Consider the following 23,804-nt stretch of genomic DNA (forward strand, 5'->3'; position numbering starts at 1 on the left):
ATACATAAAATATCGATAAAAATGCAAACTATATATATGATTACGCGTAGTATATTTGTAAAGTGAAAGATCGATTTCAAATTTACAAAAAATAATTGAATATAAACTTCTATAAATTGTTATATTAATATGACAAATTATATTCGGAATATTTAATATTTGATACTATAAAAAGTAATCACATATTGATATCAAGATTTTTTTTAAATAAAAAATAAAGAAAATCTGTTACTTACAAATAAGTATATATAAGCGATTGTTCATCATGATAATTATATAAGCAAGATCCATATAATTAAAATTCGAAAACAATGAATATCAAAATGAAGTGACAAGAAAGAAAGAGATAGTTAAAGAAGGGAGGTGTTCATTGAAAAGTAGAAGGGTGATCGGCGCGTGGCATGGTCGCGTGTACGCATGCGCATACGCGAAACTAGGAGCAGTACGTAGTACTATATACGCACGTGCGCGACGTAACGCGTGTGAGCGAAGTTGTTCTCACGCAGCGACACGCGTCCACCATCTCCCTAATGCGTGCGCCACGTGCCATCTCGATGCACTTACGGAAAACTCATAATTGTCATAACATTCGAACTAAGCTCGCTTAAAAGAACGCCAATATCGGTTATTCCATGTACAAAAGTACCCTTCTTTATAAAACCTCGAACCTTTTTTTGAGATAAATGACTACTTTCTTTATCTTTTTACTCATAACTTCGTAATATCATTCTATCTATGATATTTGCATTTAGTATTATTTTCAATTATCAAACGATAACTTTTTCTATCATGAAACATCGATCAGATTTTCAAATATTATTCTACGAAAAAATAAAAAAATCTAAAATCATTCAGATATAAACATAATAATTATAAGATTATAAGATTGTCATGCATTATATATTTAATATCATCATTTCAACTAATGATATCAGAAGATTACTCGATCCAAATTAAACATTTGTAAAAAAAAAAAATAAATAAAAACAATTGTTCGGAAAAAATTTTTATATTTTATATTCTTGAAAAAAAGAGATGAAATAAAAAAGGAAGAAAGAGAGACTAGTGATTTTGATTAAATAAGAAAGAGCAATAAGAAAGAGAATAATTTTTGAGGGAAACAATTGCCGATAGCGATAGAGTAACGAGCGACGCGTGCCATGTCACGTGTCCTACAAAGCGCACGCTCAAACATATTATACATAGTATATAGGAGGTGGTGCGCGTAAAATAAGTCTCGACTAATTGCGTCGACTGTTCCATTAGAGATTAAACTTCAAACGAGGTTTGGTCAGATTCGCTCGGTTAATTAAGACAACTCACCCAAGTATAACTTTACTTTGTATTCTTTCATACGAAAGAGAAAAATAACACCGAATATCCCATAATCGCCACATCATGCCGAAAATCACGAATGTCTATTGTCTACTTTGTAATCGATTAAACAAAGTATATTATTCAAACAAATGCACGAATAAACGTGCATATTTCACTACAAAAATGAAAATTTGTTCTTCTAATAAGGACCAAATGTTGCGATTATTTATTTTAATTTGCCATATAAATTAAAGAGATCGGAACCATTTAAAATTGTTCTTTTCACAGCATCACATATGTTGTTTAAGTTTCATTCTGTGTCATGTCAATTCGATTTTTTAAAAATTATATTTTAAAAATACATAAAATTTTTAATGATAATTTTTTTTTCTATGTCAAACATTCTATTTTAACTTGTCAATAGAAAGATGAAATGATAATACATATGATTTCTATTCTATATAATGAAAATATAAAAAAATCTAATTGTATTACTAATTGTCGTTACTAATTGTATTACTAATAGAAATACAAAAATATGAAAAAAAAAAAAAGAAAGAAAACTAATTTTAATGTTTCATAATATTGATTGATTGTTGTATAAGAAATGTAACAATTTGATATAAAATTTTCAAGTAAAAAGAAAAAAGATTCAAGTTATAAAAATAAACAATATACGTACTTTTATTTAGATAGCTTCACAAAAATTATTTACATAGAAAAATTTAATGGAAAGAAAAACTACTTCGAATAAATTCAATAATTTAGTAAAAATATAAATAACATTTTGATTTTCACTTCATAAATTCTTTTTAAACACAAAAATAACGTATTTATCATATTCCATAATGTATGCACTCCGATAAATCATAACCATAATAATCAAATATTCCACATATTTTTTTATAAAATATAAAAATATTGGTGATATGTATATCAACAAGTAATACAATTTCAAGAGTCGAGAAGAGGCTCGTTCAACTTGGTTGCATCATATGGTATATTTCTCTTGTTGCCTGGTAATAACATTGGCACTATTTTAATGCGAAGTTCATACAGAAAGAAATCCTGGCAAAAATGATAAAAATCGTTCCGTGTAGAAATAATACCGAGACGTGCCATTTCTTTCATTAAGGCGTACAATTCGTTTTCATAGTCTACATACGATTTACACTTCATAATAAACTTTGTTACGTTTGATAATTGATGTATAAATTTTTCGGAAACCAATCTTGTTTCCAACTTAAATCTCGATTCCATATGTTTCCACAAATATTTATAAAGACGATCGGTGATCCACGGTTGAGGTCGAGGTAGTCGGGGAGGTTTATATTTCTGTCCATTTACCAAGAAAGCTCTATGAATTTGTTTTGTTGAACGATCTTGTTTTTGTAATGTTTGCAATTTTTTGCCTTTTCCAAACTCTTTTTTTCTTCCTTGGAAAAATGACTTTTCTTCAAATTTCACTCTATTCGTTCCCATGCTAGCCATTTCCTTTTCTTTCACTTTTTCTAATTCTCGTTTTATTTCTTTTACTTTTTCTTCATCGCAAAGAATCTGCGATGCCGGCAATGCATTATTCGGTGTCAAAAAGTTTCTAATACTCCTTTGCCCTTTTGAAACATTGCTATCTTTATCATTATGAGATCGAATCACCGATGACATAAAATTTTTAGTTTTATTCGCTACTTTATCATTTTCCATAACTTTTTGCTTCTTATTATCAGACAAAAATAATGCATTTGGAATGGACTCTCGTTTTGTTGATTTGTTCTCAATTTCTTTTGATTCAGAAGTAGTAGATAAGTTTGATTCATTAAAAATTTTGCTTTGTCTCTTTAAAGTATCCACCGATTCATTTTGCAATTTGCTTATGCGATTGCTTTCCTGTTCTTTTGAAATATTTTTAACTTCAATGTGCTTTTTAATCACTGATGATATTAAATTTTTAGATTTATCTGATTCTTCGTTACGATTTTTCTCAATTGTTTGCTTCTCATTATCAGTCAAGGATGACATGTTTGCAATAGATGTTTTTTTTGTTAATTTTTTTTCAATTTCATTTGGTTCAATTTCAAAAGTAGTAGATAAATCTGATTCATTGAAAATTTTATTTTGTGTCTTCGAATATGTATCCACTGATTCCTTCTGTAATTTATTCGAGCAATCGTTTTCTTGTTTTTTTGAAATATTATTATCTTCGACATACGTTCCGATCACCGATGATATTAAATCTGGAGATTTATTTAATGCTTTGTCATGATTTTTCTCAATTTTTTGTTTCTCATTATCAAACAAGAATGATGCATTTGCAGTCGTTATTTTTATTGATTTCTTTTCAATTTCTTCTAATTCAATTTCAGAAGTATTAGATAAATCTGATTCATCAAATATTTTACTTTGTTTGTTTGAATATGTATCCATTGATTTCTTTTGCAATTTGTTCGAATTTCTCTGTTCTTTTGAAATATTTTTAATATTTCTTCTGATTATCGATGACATTAAATCTTCAGATTTATTTAATGTTACATTTTGGTGATTTTTTTCTATTCCTATATTAATTTCAGAGGTGGAATCTTCTGAATCTGATTTTTTGTAAATTTCGTCGAAACTTTCGTTTTGTTTTTTCAAATGCATCGATTTTTTTTGCAATTTATTTGGATTATTGCTTTTCGTCATGTCTTCCTCATCTTCAATTACATTTTCTTCGATTTTATCTATTTCTTGTATTTTATTTGAAGTTCTAGAAATCTGCGTTGTATTTTTAACTTCTTCTTGTTCAATTCTATTCACAGACGGAGAAATTGAAGAATCTTGCAATTTATGTAAACGACTACTTCTTCGTATACTTTTATTTTCAGATGAATCAATTTTTGTTGCTTTTTTTACCAAAGATCTTATATTATTCTTGTTTTTCGCAATATCTTCGATTTCTCTTTTTGAATTATGTAAATTCTTAGATTGTCTCTTAGAAATATCTTCTATATTTTTGGTTTTAGATTTATCAATAGATTGTTTTGATTGTATGGATTTCCCCGATATATTAATAACATTTATATTATCATCTTCATCTGACATTCTTAAATGAAAATCTATTAATTCGTTTTCTTGTCTATTTACAATTCGTTTATTTTTATCTTGAATTGATGAATATAAATTTTCTTCTTCTGACAGATGTAATGAATGTTTTAATGTGGATAATGTTGACGTATTGTCATTTTTCTCAAATATGTCTTGAAAAAGATTTCTTTCTTGACTTTTTCTTAATTTTTTTAAAAATTTGGATTTTGATTTACGAACTTTAGAAAGATCATGATTTGTATCTGATATATCAGTCGATATATTTGATTTATCAGTTGCTTCAGAAATTTTTGATGAATTCAATATATGTTCTGCATCATCAGCCACTGTACTTTCACATATTTTATTAATGGTTTCTTGCTTTTCAAATATATTTTCAAATAGATTTTCCTTTACATTCTTATGGCGTATTAATAACTTAGATTTTGGTTTGAGTATTTCAGAATTTGTATCACTATTGTTACTTTCTTTATCATTATTATGTATAAATGAACTACTGCCTTCAAGTATTGTACTTTGTGCTTTTGGTATTGGGAAATGAGAGAAATTATGTTCGTTATTAAATGATAATGAAATTTGATTTTGTAGTATTTCATTAAAGTTTGAAGTTTCAGTCACTACAGGAACTAAATATTCTGTGGATATTTGTGCTTGATCTTCATTATCAGAAGATATTTTTGAAGATTTTTTTTTCAATGGTGTTTCTAATTGATTTTTTTTTAATACATTAATAAATGTATTGTTATTTTGATTTTTGTTATTTTTCTTAAAAATACTAGGCTTCATCTTTAAAATATCATTAGTGTTTAGACTGTCACTCAAATTACTTACTTGCATTTCATTTGGTTGTTCAATATTAAGATCTGTTTTATTACTGAATGCAGATTTTTTTATTGAACTTTCTTTTTCAGTTTTTTGTGTAAATTCAGATGTAGTTATAGAATTATTTAAAGCATGTAAAAAAATATTATCTTTGCTTTTCCTTATTTCTGAACGTAAAAAATATTTTTTTTTTACAATTTTTGATTCTTCTTCAGATTCAGATGTTAATACATTGTTAATTGATTCTAATAAAATATAAAATATATAGTTAATTATATAATTAATATATAAATATCATTTTATAATATGTATATATTATATATTATTATATATATATATATATATATATATCTCATATTAAGTGTATTATCTAATATATAAAAATACCTTTAGCTACAATATTTTCATTCATTTTTGAGGAATTTGATATATTTGTAACTTCAAGTGCTTTCCACCATCCATCTGTAACCTGACTTGTTTTTATTTGAGAGTTAGAATCTAATTGACGACTTGTTTGATTTAATATATTTGAAGCTGTGGAGGGTCGAATGGTATTATCTTCCAAATTTTTCCACCAATCAGTAGTAGTATATTCTAAAATATAGGCATTATAATGTATATTCAATCTATAATACTAATACTTAATACAAAGCTGTCAAATAAATATGAACGAACCATCGCTCGAAATATCAGAATTAGAATTTAAAATTGTAGAACTATATCTGGATGAACGTCTATTTAAACTCTTTCTTTTAGCCATTTTTAATAAATTTTAAGTATTATTTCAGTTTTTTGTAAAAATTATCATTTTTCATATTATAATAATTAGATACAATTTTAGGTTAAATTTTAATTTTAAAGATAAAAATTTATAACATATTTTTATATCTTCTGATAATATTTAATGAATAAAATTCAAAAATAATAATTTTAAGTTTAAAAATTTATGTAAAGATAAAAAATTATATATATTTTAGAAGAAATTATTTTGACCACTATAATTCTCTTCACAATTCACAATCATCTATCCAATAAAAGAGCACAATGAAAGAAGGAAAGACATTGGATAAAAACTATGAGAAACGCCATTTTTAGAATACCATAAATGAAATATATAAAAAATAGCAAATAGTAGAAAAAGGATAGAGATACAGTTTCAATTGACTATCAGTGCCATCTTTTAATTTTCAAATTAAAAAAGCATTCAAAAGAGATGGCGTTAATGATCAATTCTTATTATTTTCTATATTTCTTCCAGTTTTGTTCTTTTTATATATTCTACATATATTTCTTTTGCAGCATTTTGAAGATAATGCTAATTTCCGAATTTTTACCTGATTCTTTTTCTATTATTTTTTCTCTTTTTTATTGTCTATTTGTGTAAAATTTAAATGCATTTGAAGAAAACGATTCTAATATCTAATTAAATTTATAATTTTCTTTGTCTTATCTATTGATAAAAAATTTAACAGAATCTCTTTAATCTAAATTTTACATTACACGAGATATATATATTTTATATATAAATTAGTTATATAAATGCATAATATATAATATAATGGATTTCTATTAAATAAAATATATTTATAAATTTAACTAGCTTTATATAATAAAAAATTGTTACATATTACATTATAATATTTTAATATTATAATATTTTATTGTAATATTTTAAATATTTTTTTTTTCATAGTTGATGAGTTAATATAATTAATGCAAATAAGAAATATGCTACAATAACATCAAATCATATTTTAAAATAATATTAAAATAATAACAATTTTCATAAATATTAATATCAGGAATCCTATTTATAATACATAGATAAATGAAATAGGTACTTATAATCAGCCTTAAATAAATCTCTTACTTTATTGAATATTTATTTTACTTTTGCAGATGAACGAGATCTAAGATTTTTTTTAGTTGCTTGATCAACTTCTGGTAAATCATCATCTTCAGACATCATAGATTTTTTTCCTAAAAATAAAATTTAATATAGTTTTCAAATTAAATATACTTCAAACTAAATGCATATTAAAAAAATTTCTTAGATTCTGCTCACCTTCTTTTTTCTTCGATTTTTGTTTTGATTTCACTGTTGTTTGTACAGGAACTACATTTTCTCGGGCGCGTTTAAGTTGTCTCGAAATAAATATATAGGATAAATAAATTTGGAAAATAACAATATAGCTTAAAGCTGTGAATCGTATAATTGGAATATTAAAATTTCCAACAGCATAGTCAAATACACTTTCCATTTGACTTAAACCATAAAGAAACACTAACATTGCAATAGTTAGTGTTGCGACGCGTACAAAAATGTATGTTGAATTTGCAACAAGAAATGCCACTAAAAATAATTTCATAATTTTATTTAAAAAATAGATGCAAAAATATTTTATATTTTTAGATATAAATAATTTATATAAAATTATATATTCAATGTGATCATACTTACTTTTTGTTATTTTTTCTTTTTTGCCTACAAAATGAATAAGCCTAGCTCCATGAAGCATAACATCTCCTATATAATGTGGAACTAATAGTAAAATACCTACTTGCTGGAAACTATTTAAATAAGCAAATATTAATAAATAATATAATTAATAAAACATTATATAATATATCATATATATATATATATATAAATTATATCATACTTAAAGATATAAGCTGCAAGAATGGAAAGGAATCCAATAGTTGCTTGTACAATTCGAGGTGGTATATCTTCCTTCTTCACTCTTTGAAAATATAATTCAGGATAACAGTGCAACCAATAAGCAAGTTGTCCAATAAAGAACAATTTTGAGGAAAAAGATAATGGTATTGGATATTCCTTCCATAATGAAATAATATTTAATAACAAGTTTTCTCTAGATATAAAGATATAAATTTTTATTTTATGTAAAAAATTTAAATTTAATATTTTTATATAAAAATTTAAATTTTTATATAAAAAATAATTGTATATTTAATGTAATAAATATTTTACCTAATAATTATATCTATACCCCATATAATAGATAATATATAAAATAAGACAAGTTGACTGGATTCATTAAATTTAGCAAGTTTTACTTTGCTAAGATGTAAACGCTTTGAAACTTTCTAAAATAAAATATAAATAAATATTATTTTTTTATAAATATTAAAAATAAATTTATAGAAATCAATGTAACTTACATCAAAGATATAATCTTGAAATACAGCATGCATTACAATTGTTATTAAAAAGGAAAAAAATACAGCACATGCATCTTTCCAACCAGTAGTATATTTCATTGGCATAGTTGGATCTTCAACATCTGAAGTTATATTGTGATGAATAGCAATAAATGTATATGCCCATGGTGATGTTGCCTAAATAAATAATTAAAGGTAAAGATAAAATAAATAAAGTTAAAATAATTAGTAAAAACATTGTATTAATAAATTTAAATTTCATTTAAGTTTGCTCAATTAGCTAAAGTTAATTTAATACTTATTTATTAACAAATATCAATAATAATAAATAACATATGGTCATAATATCAATAATAATTAAAATTAATATTAGATATAAATTGATTATTAAATTTTGATCGAAATGAAATAGTAATGTAAAATGAAAAGAAATCATTAAATCAATATGAAAAATATCATTGACAAAATTAATACTAACTTGTATCATTAGACCCGTTACAAAAATCATAGCCACGCAAGAAACAATATCTCCATGATTTTGAATAATAAATTCATGACTGAATATAGGAGGATTTTTATTTGAATTTTTGCGACCTTTTATTGCAACCATCTTTTGCAATATAAGCTTTTTTTTTAGTTTTACACTGTCAATATTTCTATATAATAACGAATCACAGCACTGCCGTCAAATAATTAAACATGTAGCATGTACTCAATTGCTAGTAACCTACACATACACATACCTGTTGAGAAGTAATACATTAAACATAGGCCAACATCGAACAATGTGGCGCTTTCTGTCTTCACTTGTTGGCACTACGTAAATCAAAATAATATTGAACATTTATAAAAATTATAAATATTTATATATTTTTTCTATTTTTATAATGTTGATTAATATATTAATTTTTTTATAATATAATGAAAATTGCTTTGTTTAATAATACTATACTTATTATTATATGGATGCTATGTTGTTTTTAAGTGCGACAATTATTAATCGTAATAATAAATATATCATAATGATATATTTTCCACTTTCTATGAATAATGAATCATTCATAATAGAACAATAATAATAACAGGAGAATTTATAAGATACATTTTATTAATAGGTACATTTGATTAGGTACATTTTCAGTGGTCACAATATCCTTATGCATATATTCATATGTATTTCTTGTTCTATAATTATATAATATTATATAATTACCACAAATATTTCATAAATATAAAGTTTAAATATCTATTTAATAAATAAATACGTCAGTTATGCAACAGTAAAGAGAAAATACATATTTAACAATTTAATATCAGAACGAAATAATTTCTAAATTTCATATACATTATGCCAGAGATAAACTGTAAAATTCATTGTCAACAATGAGTCAAAAATATATTTCTGTAATCGTAAAAATAATACTTTTCCAACATTATACCTTTATTGTATTACTAGTTTATCATTAGTGTTATATGACATTAACGTTTATATATGTAACATTTGTACATTATATGTTTGTCAATCAACATAATTATCAATGGATCATATGATTTTTTTGCTATAATGCTTTCAAATGAACACATATGATATACGATAAAATACTAATCACACGTAAAGTTATACAAAATACATTTTGTGTGTATAGTATTTGTATTTTTATACGCAAAAACCTATGCACTTACTGTAGCATTAATATTTTTTATTTATTCTTTTTATTAAATTTATATAAATTTTTATAATTTCTTTTATATATATTCCAATTTATTCGCTATTTTATTTATTCGCGCTTATTTTAATACATGAATATAAGTGCTGTTTAAGTTTCGTTTTGTTTATTAGGCCACAATAAATTTATATTTTTAATAATCTTATATGAAGGCAATGCAAAGGAATATCTTTTAAATTGTTATAATCTTTTTGTAAAGATTATTTTCATAAAATTTTGTTTACATGAATAAATATTTTTAATAAATAGATATTGATTTTAAATAAACAATGTGCATAATTTTTTTTTATAAATAGACATGAAATTTTATTGTTATTATATAATTAAACTTAATTTAGGATTCCATGAAAAATACATATTATACTTTGTACATACTTATTCATGTCATATTTATGAGAAATATTTTACCTCAAATAAGTAAATTTGACTGCTGTTACATAAATATTTTAAAAACAATAACCAGGAATGTAAGTGCTCATTGATATGATAATATTGTGATCATTGCACAATTTGTATTTTATGTTAAATGGACGTGTCACTTAGTTTCATAAAAGTGTATTAGTATTTTTTACATGCATTGGCAAACTTTAATTAACATTATTCCATAATATTCATACCATTTTTTAAATATAAATAAATCAGTAAAATATCATGATCATTTATATTAAAATAACTTACTTGGAACTAGAACTTTATAGGAATTGTATGTTTCTATATTTGAAGAAATAATTTCGAGTTTAATATCTGTACGATGATAATACGAGTACAATAATAACATGAATTAAATCTAAATATTCTTGTGGTCACAAGCCTTAAATCTTAGCAAAACCTTTTAACGTTATATGCAACCAGTAAGACTTAGGTTTTTAGTTTGTCCTAAGTATCGCTTGTCGTTGCAAATTATGTTTTGAGGTAGACAAGTATATTCTTTGAATAGCTTTTCATAGCTATAGGTAAAGCTAAACCAAATGATAAGTTTCCATTAAAGAAAGATGCCACATTATGTTTAATTTTATATCTCAGACCACAAATATAGTCTAATAGATTTACTTGCAAAATTGTAAAATAGCCATGAAAGCTATAATTTGATATTTAGTTCAAATTGTTGCAATTAAAAAATTGAAAGATTACAATATTTTCTAAAAGCGATTTGCCATTCTAATGAATTTCTGTTAAAGCTTCAAAAAAAAAAAATTAGATAACATAAATATCATGCACTTTTAAGATTCATACAATTACAATATAATTATTGTGATTGGTATCAAATTTTAAATAGATGAGAATAAAATCCGATGTCAAATATATTAAAATGTTCATAAAATCTAAAATTTGAAGCTATTGCATTCAAATGTCATATCGAGAGATAAACGTCATTAATTGTATTCATTTTTATCATTATATTCATATATAATCGTTAAATCGAATGCTTCTTTACTATATTATAACATTTAAATGTTTTATATCATATTAATATTTATATTTTTGTTTATTCTATTTTTCGATGTTTTCTCGCGCTTATATATTCTAATAACATTCAATGTAAATAAGAATATAATTTTCAATTTTTATCTAGGAAAATGCTTTTTAAATGTTTCAATATCTTCATTTTCTTATATTACTAAAATATAGCTTACCTTCATATTTCAGGTACTATATTTGTACCTACTTCTTACTTAACTTTAAACCGCAATCAAAATATATAATTATATTTTTTTGAACAAAATATTAATCTATATCTTGTGATTATAGCAATAATATGAAATAATTTACTATTTATTAAAACAATTTACATTAAAAAGATTAGTTATTAGCGCGCATTTTATTATTATGTAATTGAATGTATAAACGATACGTGTGTGCATGATACATTCTGATTTCATGTTAACCTACTAATGTTTGCAGAATATTAAATTCTATGATTGTATATCCAAAGTTTGATATTTTTCTCTCATAAATATCAACGCAAAATAATTATTGTAATGTCATACAATACTAACAAAATCTACTATGAATAGTGTATATGGAACATTACCTTTTACTGCAAACATTTGTAATTTATACAAGAGAATCATTATCAACATCCATTTCTTCTACAGTGATATAAAGACCTTCTTCCTCATATGTAGACTCATGTTTTGCTAAAACTTTAAGTAATGGTCGTAATTTCATCCACCATTGATATGTTGGAATGCGATGTCTAAAAATTTTATAAAACATTATTAAATATTTTTAATTAAAATTAATATTAATATATTCTTGCTTACTCAAAATCTGTCATTTCAAGAAGTTCTGTAAATGGTGTAAATTTATAATGTTGTCGCACGATACCAATCATAACTGCACTATCATCATCCATTGCTGTTACTTTACCATCAGCATCAGTATTTTTTTTTAGTTGTTCACTAAACCATTCAACTGCTTTAGAACCCATTTTTGTGCCTAAATTTCGATCAAATGGAGTTGGTGAACCTCCTTGCTGCATATGACCTATAAAAAAATTGGTAAATTTGATAATTTTTTATTGTTTTATTAAAAATATAAAATCATAATATTTATTCCAATAATAGTACCAATAATATTCATTCTACAGCTGAAGAGGCCTTTTCCTTCTTCACTAAAAAGTCTTTGCATAAAATCTGTACTATAATTTAAATTTGCATTTTCATTTCTTAAAATAAGACCTCTCTGTACACCTTCAGACATTTTAGCAGCCATTGCAATAACATCTTGATTTAAATCTTTAATATTAAACTTTTCCTCGAAAATATATGCTGCATCAGCTCCACCGGCTAATCCAGCCAAAGTAGCTAAATAACCACAATATCCACCCATAGTTTCAATAATAAATACTCGACGCTTTGTACCTTGCGCAGACTGACGGATTCGATCACAGATCTAAAAATAATATAAATATATTCAATCATGCGAATTTTGTATCAATAAATTTATTAAAATACTGGATATTCAAAATTCTACCTCCGTAATTTCATTTAATGCAGTGTCACATCCTAATGAAAACTCAGTTCCTGGAACATTATTGCTAATAGTTGCCGGAATCATCGCAATAGGAATTCGAAATTCTTCAAATTTGTCTCTAGCATTAATAAAGGTAAGTCCTGTTTGATAACCCTTTTAGAAAAACAGTAATAATAATATATTATAATAATAAATAAGCTATTTTAAAAAATACAATTTACTTTAACATAGTTTACGTCTAATCATTACCTCAAATCCTCCTATAATAAGTAAAGCTTGAATTTCATATTCTTTAAGTCTCTGAGCAATCTGTGGTAACTGATCCTCTTTTGGTGGAGCACGTTTAGTTCCTAAAAGAGCACCACCTTGTGATACCCAACCAGTGACAAAAGGCCAATCCAATAATTTAAATTTTCCAGTTATAAGACCTAAGATTCCATCACAAATACCATAAACCTAAAATTTATTATTTGCATCATTATATTACAAAAAATTTTATAAATTTTACTTAATTTTATTAATTTTACCTTATCTCCTCGATAAATACAATTTCTAACAAAAGAACGCACAGCAGCATTCATACCACAAGAAGGTGAACCAATATGTATTACACCTAATGTATAATGGCAACTCTGTAACATTAAAAATTCAACATTAATATTATAAAGAAATTTTATATTAATTCATATAGCGTGCACATAAAAATAAATGCGTTTTTTATTTGAACATAGTGTTTAATATTTAGATTGAAAGGCACTATAATGCTTATGTTTATTTTTAACAAAAATATTATAACAGTTAAATTTATTTAAATCAAAAAAAAAAAAGAATCAAGATTTAAAATTAGTTAACTCACTTGTCCATACAAAGTGAATTGCTAATAAAAAGAAAAAGATAAATATCAAAAAAGCTATTTTATGAAGCATCAAAATGTAAAAATATGTACACATATAGCTTTTTTTCAATGCAGATTTACCTTTGTTAATGTGGGACTGTTACTTTCCTGAAGCAATATTAAATAAAAATTGTAATAAAGATAAATTTTCATTTTGAATATATTCTAAATTAACCAGAATTAAAAATCTTAATTGTATTGTATATCTTTTATATATAATAACCAAGAAAATTTATTTAAATATCCTTTTTGATTGTAGCAAATATATAAACAAATAATTTTAATCATTCAAAAGATAAGTAATACTATAGAAATATTTTTTTATTGTATTCACTTGAACTGAGACACTCTATATATTTATTATTTCGAAATTGATCATTTCAATAATCATGTCTAAAAATTTTATAAAAAATTTAAAATTTATATTATTTATAATTTTAACATACCTTATTGGGATTAGTACATTCTATAGGTGCTTTTAAACGGGTCAACATTTTATATGTTTCCAAATTACGAGCAAATCCCCTAAAAATATTTATATTATAAAAAATATTATTATAAAATAGTATATAATACAATTTTTAATTAAATATATTTTATAGAATAAAGACATACTTTCCACGAAGTTGAACTGCGAGATTCCAATTTTTATCAGCCATAGCTTTTGCTACTCCCTTAGTACGTCGAACGCATTCCATAAGAGGTAATCTTACAGCTTGATTACCATTTAATGTAACAACACATGCTTCAGTGTCTGGCTTTGCTTCCATTAATGCCATTACTGCTTCTGCTCCCATTCGACAGCCCTATTATTATTAAATATAATAAGTTTTTTGATTTTTCAAAATAAACGAAAAAAATTTCATTGCTTTATGAATATTTATATAATAACTAACCAAAACTCTATCAAAAGCAGATGGATTACCACCTCTTTGAACATGACCAAGAACAGTAATTCTTGTATCTTGTTGTAGCTTTTCTACAACAACTTTATGAATTTTTTCAGCAGTAATTGGTTCACCATTTCTATCTAGTGCACCTTCAGCTACAATTATAATGTTAAGTCGTTGTCCCATAAGTCTTTCCTGAAATTATATATATTTTATATTTAACAAAAATGACATAACAATATAATAAATTATAAAACCATATAAATTTATAAAACCATTTATACAACACATTCAATTAATTAAAAAAAAATAATCGAAGATAGAAGAAGGAATAGTAATATAATTTTTGACATTAATATTTTAAGTTATATTACATACCAAACATTCAATTAGTTAAATTAAAAATTAAACAATATTACACATAGAATATTATTAAGCAAGCATAATTTAAGTTAGCAGTGTACAAAATAGAATTACAAATGAATTATAAGAAGCTTACCATTATGAGCAAATTAAATTGAAATGAAAATATATATATTCCTCCTTTTACTAATAAAACAAAAAGAACACAAACTAAGATAAAATATTTATTAAAATAATTGCAATTTTAATATTAAAAAATGAAAAATATAGACAATTTTATTTTATTCATAGATTATTTAATTTTATAGATTAATTTTATAACCGTTTAAAAAATTAAAAAAAAAAAATTGCGAACCTGTATTAATTTTTTGCACAGCTTATTGGGCCAATCTTGTTCAGGTGGCCATTCTGGGATGAACACAAAATCAGCTTCAGAACATATGGCTGCCACTAGGGCCAGGTAACTGTAATGGTATGTTATAAAAGCTAGCTAAAATAATACATAATACAATACAACAATAGAGTAACTATAGTATAAAATAATTTCATTTTGAATTGATAAGAATGTGAAAATAATAGATAAACTAATAAAATATTATAAATTTGTGAATCACAAAGACTTAAATTATTTAATAAATAGTTAATATTTGCAATAAATTGTTGCTGCTAAGAGAAATTTACAATATAAATAATAGCAAACTATTATAATTCTATTATATCTAATTATACCTTAATAATATATTCCTATCCTAAATATTTTTATAATTTAATTATTTTAATACAGGAGCAGACACATATTTAATGAATTCAACAAAAATAAATTTAATAATAATTTGGCTAATAAATATTATATTATAAAAAAGCATAATTTATTAAGGAAAATATATAATGATTGATCAATGATTCATAACGTGCCTGTTGCACAGCTTTGCAAAGTTCCTCAACCCAATTACCTGTTGAGGGTAGTTCAGGTATAAAGCAATAACATGCTTCAGAAGATAAACAAGAAGCTAACGCCAGATATCTGAAAGACTTTACTTCTTATTAAATTCATACTACACTGAATTATTTTAAAATTTGTTTCTATCCTTAAATTAAATGTTATTTATATAAATAAAATTTTTGATTTAATGCTATATATTTAATGTTTATAAGAAGAATAAGAATAATAAGAAGAAATAAAAGTAACATTAATAACATAATTAAGCAACTAAAAATACAAACAAAAACAAAAACAAAAACAAATTAAATTTGTTAAATTAAGTTAGAGGGAAACAACACTATAACAATAAATTTATAAAATTCCTAAACAACGTGCCTGCCCCAATTTTTTACATAATTTATCAGGCCAGTCAGCAGGAGGAGGTGATTCTGGACAGAAAACAAAATCTGCTTCTGCCGCTAAAGCACCCACAATTCCCAAATACCTATTCAAAAAGTTTTATATAGAATATAAAATATAAAAACAAATATTTTTTTAATTTATATAAGATATGAATTTGTTTAATACTGAAAAATTAAATTTTTCATTTATTTTATTTATTTAAAAAAACAAAAATTTTTAAAATTTCATCAAAAAAGTTTAACAACTAACTTACCCGCAATGCCGACCCATAACTTCCATTATGAATGTTCTTTGATGGGAATATGCTGTACTAACAATAGCATCGATACTTTCGATAATACGATGTAATGCAGAATCAGTACCAATAGTCATGTCAGTTCCACAAAAATCATTATCAATAGATCCTACTAAGCCAGCAATGTGTAAATGTTCATATTTTTCTACTTGGTCTATTGTAATTTCTCCTAAATAAACAACAATAATAAAGTATACAAATATATTACAAAAATAAAAATATCAAAGTTTTTTTACTTACCTTCCTCAGCTAATTCTTTTAATAGACTTGACCATTCTTCCTTAAAGAGATTTGCACCAGTAAGTGAACCATCACCACCTATTACAACTAAATTACTTATTCCAAGTTTTACTAAATTTTTTGCAGCTTTTTTGCGACCAGCGCGTTCTTCAAAGTCATGACATCGAGCAGATCCTATTACTGTACCACCCTAAATTAAAATCTTAATTTAATTTAAAATATAACAATATATAGACATAGACATACATAATACATACTTTATGTATGATAGAAGAAACAGATGACCAAGTAGCTTCTTGAATATTTTTTCCACCATCTACCATACCCTGATAGCCCTCTTTAATAAAGAAAACTTTACATCCAAGATAAATACCCATTCTAACAACTGCTCGAACTGCTGCATTCATTCCTAAAAAAATTTTATTTTTGAAATTTATCAATCAAACATGTATATCAATATACACATTATTCTGTTTTATGCTATTTATTGCTCATTTTATACCTTGAGAATCACCTCCACTGGTAAAAACTGCAAGGCCTTTATCTTTATGACTACCAGGTTTTATAAATCTCCGAGCTGCTAAATCTTCTGCCATGTCTATCCAATACCACTTGTATTCCTACAATATAATTCTTGTACCTATTTTCTTGCAAACTTTCAAATCAAACAAAGATTTCAATTCATCCTATTATATAATAATATATAATAATACTTATTAATAAAATAATAATTTTATTAATAAATACTATCAAAGTAATATATATACAATATATTTTATTAATAAATACTAATTTTCATTTATTTAATTTTTATTGTTATCATTGTTACATTTTATTATATATTATATATTATATATTTAATATATATTTATATATTATAAAAAAAAAATTGCAGTTTTTTTATTAATAAATAGATTAAAACCTTTTTTATAATGACAATACTAAATGATAAATTAATTCTTCATAATTATTTATTTCAATTTTTTATCAGTATATTAAATATAAAAATTATACATATATAAATTATATAAATTAATATATATAATTAATGTATAATTATATAATTTATACATAACAGAGAAGTATGCCCACTAAGCTCTTATAATAGCTTACTTGTGGAAGCGCCATTGATTCCAAGCTCTGAATATAAATTCTTCTTTTATCATTGTTATTATTATAAAAAGACATACTAGCATTTAAGTCTTCCTTACCTTGTTCTTTGTCATCTAATAAAAAACTTAATATTACTTTCCGAAATTATAATTGATTACGTCTTAACAATGAAATAAATTTTATAATACATATTATAATATATTACTTTGTATTGGAAGGAATGGAAGGAGAAAAGAAAAATCTTCCTTCTTCGATTCATCTTTGATTGTGCAAGGACATTGTGTTTCATCATTCTTTATGGACATATTTTAAAAATAAATATACAAAAAATTTAAAAGATAATTTCTATGTCCTAAATAAAATATATAACCTAAAATAAGAAACTATTAAATATTATAAACTACATTTATTGTTATTAACATGAACATAGCATCCGATTTATGAGAAATTTATTACCAATAATTATTTACATAATAATCTTCTTCTGAATATTTAAAACATTTTTATATTATGTATATAACTATTTTACATTAAAAAATGATTAATAGTTTTTGAATTTAAACATTGTTTAATAATCAATGAAAAATCATAAAATTTGTTGATAAAATTATAGAATCAAATTTTCATTGAACTACTTAAGATCGTAATTATTTAAAAATAAATAATAAAAAGATATTACCTTAAAAAGGTATTTTTAAAGGACATACAAAACGTCATTGATAGTCCTTCGTATTTTAAAATAAAATAGCATATGTTTGAAGAATCAATAGAATCTGGCACATTATCAAATTACTGTGCATCAAAACATTAGAACAACGATAATGCATATAGAATAGATTATTGAAATTAAATTTGTAAATAACGTAATTTTTTATATATAAAAATCAAGTGTCAATTTAATATAAAAAATACATAACTTAATAAATAATAAAATAATTTATTAATTGTTTAAGATGGATTAAGTTAAAAATTAATAAAAAATAATAATCTATTGTAACAATGTATACAAGATACTATCATTCTGTCACTGACAATTAATCAGTAAATTATTTATTATATGTATGTTATAATATGTATGTATAAGAAAATTAAACATTTTTAACTTACCAAATAAATATATATCCAATTATAATGAGAAATAAAATAAAATGAATGTTAATTTAAAACTTTTTAAGTTTAAAATTACTTGTACTTGAAAAATCTACGGTATTCACTTTACATCAAACACTGCTTTCGAGTCTTGAACTAAAACTGAAGGTGACCTTTACGTGTGCTTCGACACGAAGCTCCCCACCAATAATATCTGCTAGCTCTTACACCCCACCCTATGTAGTATTAAATTTAGGAAATGGCCGTAGATGGTGTTAGTGATACACAATAGTGATATGAGTTGATATTAGTGATACAATACAATATTATCTTCATATAGCGTTTAATTTTCGCTAAATTATTTTAAATTTTGTCTATTAAAAATTTATAAAATTATTGTTTTTTATTCTTTGTTAAACTAATTTTAATTTATTTTATTATATACAAAAATTTATTGATAAAATAATTCATGTACTTACATCTTTATATATTTTAAAATAGTAAAACAAGTCTTGATTCAACCATTATTCTCACTAGATAGTTATCGTCACAACTAAGTCAACGCAATTTATTCTAATAATAATCTAAGACAAAATGAATCTTGAACGTCATAAATAATAATGCTTTTACGCTTCTTTTCTGAGCGTTGAGTTATTTTTATTTTTAATTACGTTATTTGAAAAAACAAAATTCAAAATACTTGTATTTCTTATTAAATTGATTGATTGATTAAATTAATTTTTATCAATTTTTATCAATTTGCACATTATGTTTAATTGATATATTATTAATTTGATTATTAAATAACAAATAGTCTTCATTTGCAAATAATCAGTAATAATAATAATGCCGAAATTAATTAATCTTTAAAATAGATATTATCAAAGATTTATCAAAGATTTAAGGTATTATTATAAGATATTATTATTGTATATAAAAAAAACATTGTCTTTGATATACAATGAATAGTGAAAATTGATTTAAAAAGAAGATGATAACATATATTTATTATTCACCATATATATATATATATATATATATATATATATATATATTCCTTAATTCTTCATTTTTACCTATTTTATATTTTATTTCTAAATAAATTCTATTTAAATTTTATATAACGATTGTTACTTTAATTCATAATTATTATAATTCATTTCAGTGATTACTATTTGCAATCGATTAAAACGAGATTAGTCTATAGCAAATATGTAGGCCAAGGTCTAAGCCTGGTCTTATGATCACGGAATGATATAAAATTACTTATAGTAATTTGCATGATTTTTCATTCTAATTTCAGGGTAATTTTTAATAAATAAATATTATTTTTAGGATATGATTAAAAAAATTTATCACGTTTAAACATTATAAACTATTATTTGATTAATTCAATTTTATACAATTAATTGTATTTGTTAAAATAAAGAACAATTATAAACATCCAAAAGATAAAAAAAACTTTTAAAATTGAAAGAAAATTCAAATCGTATTTCTATCGATTATGTTGATTTCTACAAATTATACAAAGCCTTGTATAATTATTTTATTGTTTTCCATTTTCTTTGAAAAAACACGCGAATGTTACGTATGAAAAAATTAAAAATTACAACGCGACGAGAATATAAGGATCTATACACCGATACGTATTAAAAGCCAACTAAATTACTGTATTTCTGTAGGCGAATATATAAACATACATATTTTTATATAAATTTCGAAAGTTAACAAGATACAAATAAGATATCGTAAAACTATTCAACTGTTAAGTTCTCAATTTTAATTACGAAATAAAAATTAAAACATTACTTTTGCTTTTATTTCAAATTGATTAGACTTAAACGAATATTGTTAATAATACACAATTTGTTTTATTCAAAACCAATTCCCTCCATTTCTAGATTTTTATTAATTCGAATCAGTATTGAAAATGATATCAAACAATTTTCATTTCACATCCGATCAAACTTAGTATCTTACCTATCTTATAATTCTCTTCAATATCTACATGCGATGAATCTTGAATCAACGAAGATAATTATGACGAAGCTTGCGAACATGAAAACAGTAATAATAAATACTAATCATAAAGAAGAATTCTTACTGTATAGGAACATTGTGCTTACATCTGTCTAGCCTTTTAAAATCATTCATAAGTTCTTGAAATCTGTGTTTAAATTTAAAATATTATTAAAGATGTAAGCGTTATATTACGCTTTTGGAATTATTGACTCAATATAGTATATATTGCCCTTCCAGAATACCTGATAATACTGCGAAGCAGGACAATCGAGATTATTTTCTGAGACATTTTATCAGAATTTATTATTTCGTGTAAACGTTTATAATAATTATAATTTACAATTACGACGTGATTGATGATAAATACAAATAGAACAACATAACTTGGGACAAGGGAACTAGGGAAATTCAGCGGATGAATATTTGAGATTGCAATGGCTAGCTTTTCCCACGAATAGAGAAAAAAGAGAAAAGAAAGATAGAGGGATGGAAAAAAGGGAAGAAATAGAGCCAAATAGAGAGAAAAAGGGAAGAGGAGAGAAAAGAAGAGGAGGGGGAGGGGGAGGAGAGGGGAGAGGGGGGAGAGAGGAGAGAGGAGAGAGGAGAGAGGAGAGAGAGAGAGAGAGAGGAGAGAGAGAGAGAGAGAGAGAGAGAGAGAGAGAGAGAGAGAGAGAGAGAGAGAGAGAGAGAGAGAGAGAGAGAGAGAGAGAACAATTTTAGGAATTGAAGTATATAAAGATTAAAGTGAAGAATAATATTTCACCGTTTGTTATCTTATTTACGGTGATAAATATTTCAATAATCAAATTACAAATCTAAATTTTTACGATGATCGGATAAAAAATAAATAGAAAGATTAATAAAGAAATTGAGCGCAGGAAGAGACCAAATAAGAAAATCATACAACTTATACATCACTTTTTTGTAACCTCTCTTTATCTATAAAGTAAATTTACGACAGCGTTATAAAGAAAAAAAAAAAATATGATACACTCGAAAAAAATCATAAATATATAAGGAATTAAAGAAAATTAAATCGATTATTATTAATGTTGCATATAGTAATAAGAATATGGGAACATATTTTGAAACGATATTTGTTTAGGAGTTCCAAAAGGAGCAAGAAAAGGAAGAAAAAGAAAATTAAATTATTAAAAACATGCTACGCGAGAACAAGACCAGTGTTGAAAAATAATACGATTGCCCCAAAATGAATAATGGCAATTTTGAATATCTACTCGAACTCGCCCAGCTGGTCCATTTCTAATTGGATTTAAAATCTAAAATCCGTGAAAACCTTTCCGTATAATTTTAACATATCATTCTTATTTTTCAGTCTCTCTCTTGCATCGGCCACTAACACTTGCGTAAAATAATAGGAAAAACACGTTCTTCGTTTAATATTAAAAAAAAAAAAAAAAAAAAATAAAAGCATTAATCGTGGTTTTTCTGAACGAAATTATAATCCATGACTATTACTATCGATGTTAACAAATGTAGGAATTATGGAAATCGAAATCGATCTTATGAATATATCTTTTTGTAAAATCAATTCGACTTCATACTCCTACTTTCATTCATTCATCCTTCATTATTCAATACGATAGAAACATGGACATATTGAAAAGTACAACATATTTGGAAAACGTTTACCCACATAACGCACGTTGTAATATCGATTAATCGTTATTTGTTTCCATATGGTAAACATTTACGTATATTGTATGTGTTTGTGTCTTTATATGTAAATCTATGCTCGTGTGTTAGGGTAAGCGCGCGTATTTTACATACACTTAAAAAATATCCATGCATACGAGACGAAGAATACGTCAGAGAAATTCATTCTACCGAGACAGGTAGATTAGGACCGAAAATGGAATGGACCGAACCAGAGGCGGATGGTGGATTTCAAAGGAATTAAACCGATTTCTATGAACAAAACAGAGTAAAAAAGAAACGAAAGCGAACAAATATTTAACGTTTATTTATTTTTAATATCGTAAAAAAGAATTGGTTTTAACATAGAAACAAATGGAATTTCGTTTATTCGATCGATGAAAATTAGGAATCGTTACTTAGAATTTAAGTAAAATACAAAAAGGACTTGTCGTAATTCTGAAATAATTAGAAGCACTAGATTCATACATATATACATGTTAATCCGCCCCTGGACCGAACGTATCCGTTGCATTTGGACGCGTTAATTTTAATTTATTATTTGACTTTTCCCATTTTTAAAATGGTAACGTTCGTCCCTTTTATCGAGGTTTCGGTCGAGCCGATCACAGACCGTTACACGTCTCTGATCTGCCTTTTAAATCTGTCACCACCAGATATCAGAATGAAATCTTCTTGAACTTTGTATGGTATACGTGATCGATCGATCAAGATTTACAACGGAGCTTTCAACCTTTAAAAAACGAATGAAAATTCAAAGACAATG

The 23,804-nt window shown here is 24.5% G+C and overlaps 3 protein-coding genes across 31 annotated transcripts; all 3 read right to left on the reverse strand.

Annotated features, from left to right (window-relative positions):
* Nucleotides 1-1,977: 1,977 nt before the first annotated feature.
* LOC108003063 (protein PF3D7_1417600) lies at nucleotides 1,978-6,384 on the reverse strand. The gene is made up of 3 exons (XM_017065150.3): nucleotides 5,896-6,384; nucleotides 5,608-5,814; nucleotides 1,978-5,465 (listed from the first exon to the last, which is right to left on the reverse strand). The coding sequence occupies exons 1-3, from the start codon at nucleotides 5,978-5,980 to the stop codon at nucleotides 2,272-2,274; spliced, it is 3,486 nt and encodes a 1,161-aa protein (XP_016920639.2). The 5' UTR covers nucleotides 5,981-6,384; the 3' UTR covers nucleotides 1,978-2,271.
* A 683-nt stretch (nucleotides 6,385-7,067) lies between these two features.
* On the reverse strand, nucleotides 7,068-9,193 carry LOC108003005 (translocating chain-associated membrane protein 1-like 1). Its single transcript, XM_017065041.3, has 7 exons — nucleotides 8,885-9,193; nucleotides 8,407-8,583; nucleotides 8,216-8,331; nucleotides 7,884-8,096; nucleotides 7,682-7,791; nucleotides 7,286-7,573; nucleotides 7,068-7,200 (listed from the first exon to the last, which is right to left on the reverse strand). The coding sequence occupies exons 1-7, from the start codon at nucleotides 9,014-9,016 to the stop codon at nucleotides 7,103-7,105; spliced, it is 1,134 nt and encodes a 377-aa protein (XP_016920530.1). The 5' UTR covers nucleotides 9,017-9,193; the 3' UTR covers nucleotides 7,068-7,102.
* A 303-nt stretch (nucleotides 9,194-9,496) lies between these two features.
* On the reverse strand, nucleotides 9,497-19,962 carry LOC108003046 (ATP-dependent 6-phosphofructokinase). 29 transcript variants are annotated; one of them, XM_062080313.1, is made up of 20 exons: nucleotides 19,358-19,558; nucleotides 18,456-18,620; nucleotides 18,349-18,363; nucleotides 18,251-18,277; nucleotides 17,640-17,757; nucleotides 17,395-17,546; nucleotides 17,138-17,327; nucleotides 16,856-17,066; nucleotides 16,576-16,684; nucleotides 14,901-15,089; nucleotides 14,620-14,810; nucleotides 14,451-14,529; nucleotides 14,086-14,112; nucleotides 13,966-13,986; nucleotides 13,637-13,741; nucleotides 13,359-13,565; nucleotides 13,110-13,262; nucleotides 12,704-13,028; nucleotides 12,398-12,620; nucleotides 9,497-12,330 (listed from the first exon to the last, which is right to left on the reverse strand). In XM_062080313.1, the coding sequence occupies exons 2-20, from the start codon at nucleotides 18,540-18,542 to the stop codon at nucleotides 12,189-12,191; spliced, it is 2,571 nt and encodes an 856-aa protein (XP_061936297.1). In that variant the 5' UTR covers nucleotides 18,543-18,620; nucleotides 19,358-19,558; the 3' UTR covers nucleotides 9,497-12,188. The 29 variants fall into 29 exon arrangements, with proteins under 29 accessions (XP_061936297.1, XP_028525126.1, XP_061936298.1 ...); XM_028669325.2 differs by lacking the exon at nucleotides 16,576-16,684 and adding an exon at nucleotides 15,613-15,721 and having other exon boundaries at nucleotides 9,497-9,808; nucleotides 12,166-12,330; nucleotides 18,251-18,363; XM_062080314.1 differs by having other exon boundaries at nucleotides 18,456-18,543; nucleotides 19,358-19,547.
* Between the last annotated feature and the right edge of the window lie 3,842 nt (nucleotides 19,963-23,804).

Source organism: Apis cerana, linkage group LG10 (genome assembly GCF_029169275.1).
Source record: "Apis cerana isolate GH-2021 linkage group LG10, AcerK_1.0, whole genome shotgun sequence".
Classification (NCBI taxonomy): Eukaryota; Metazoa; Arthropoda; class Insecta; order Hymenoptera; family Apidae; genus Apis; species Apis cerana.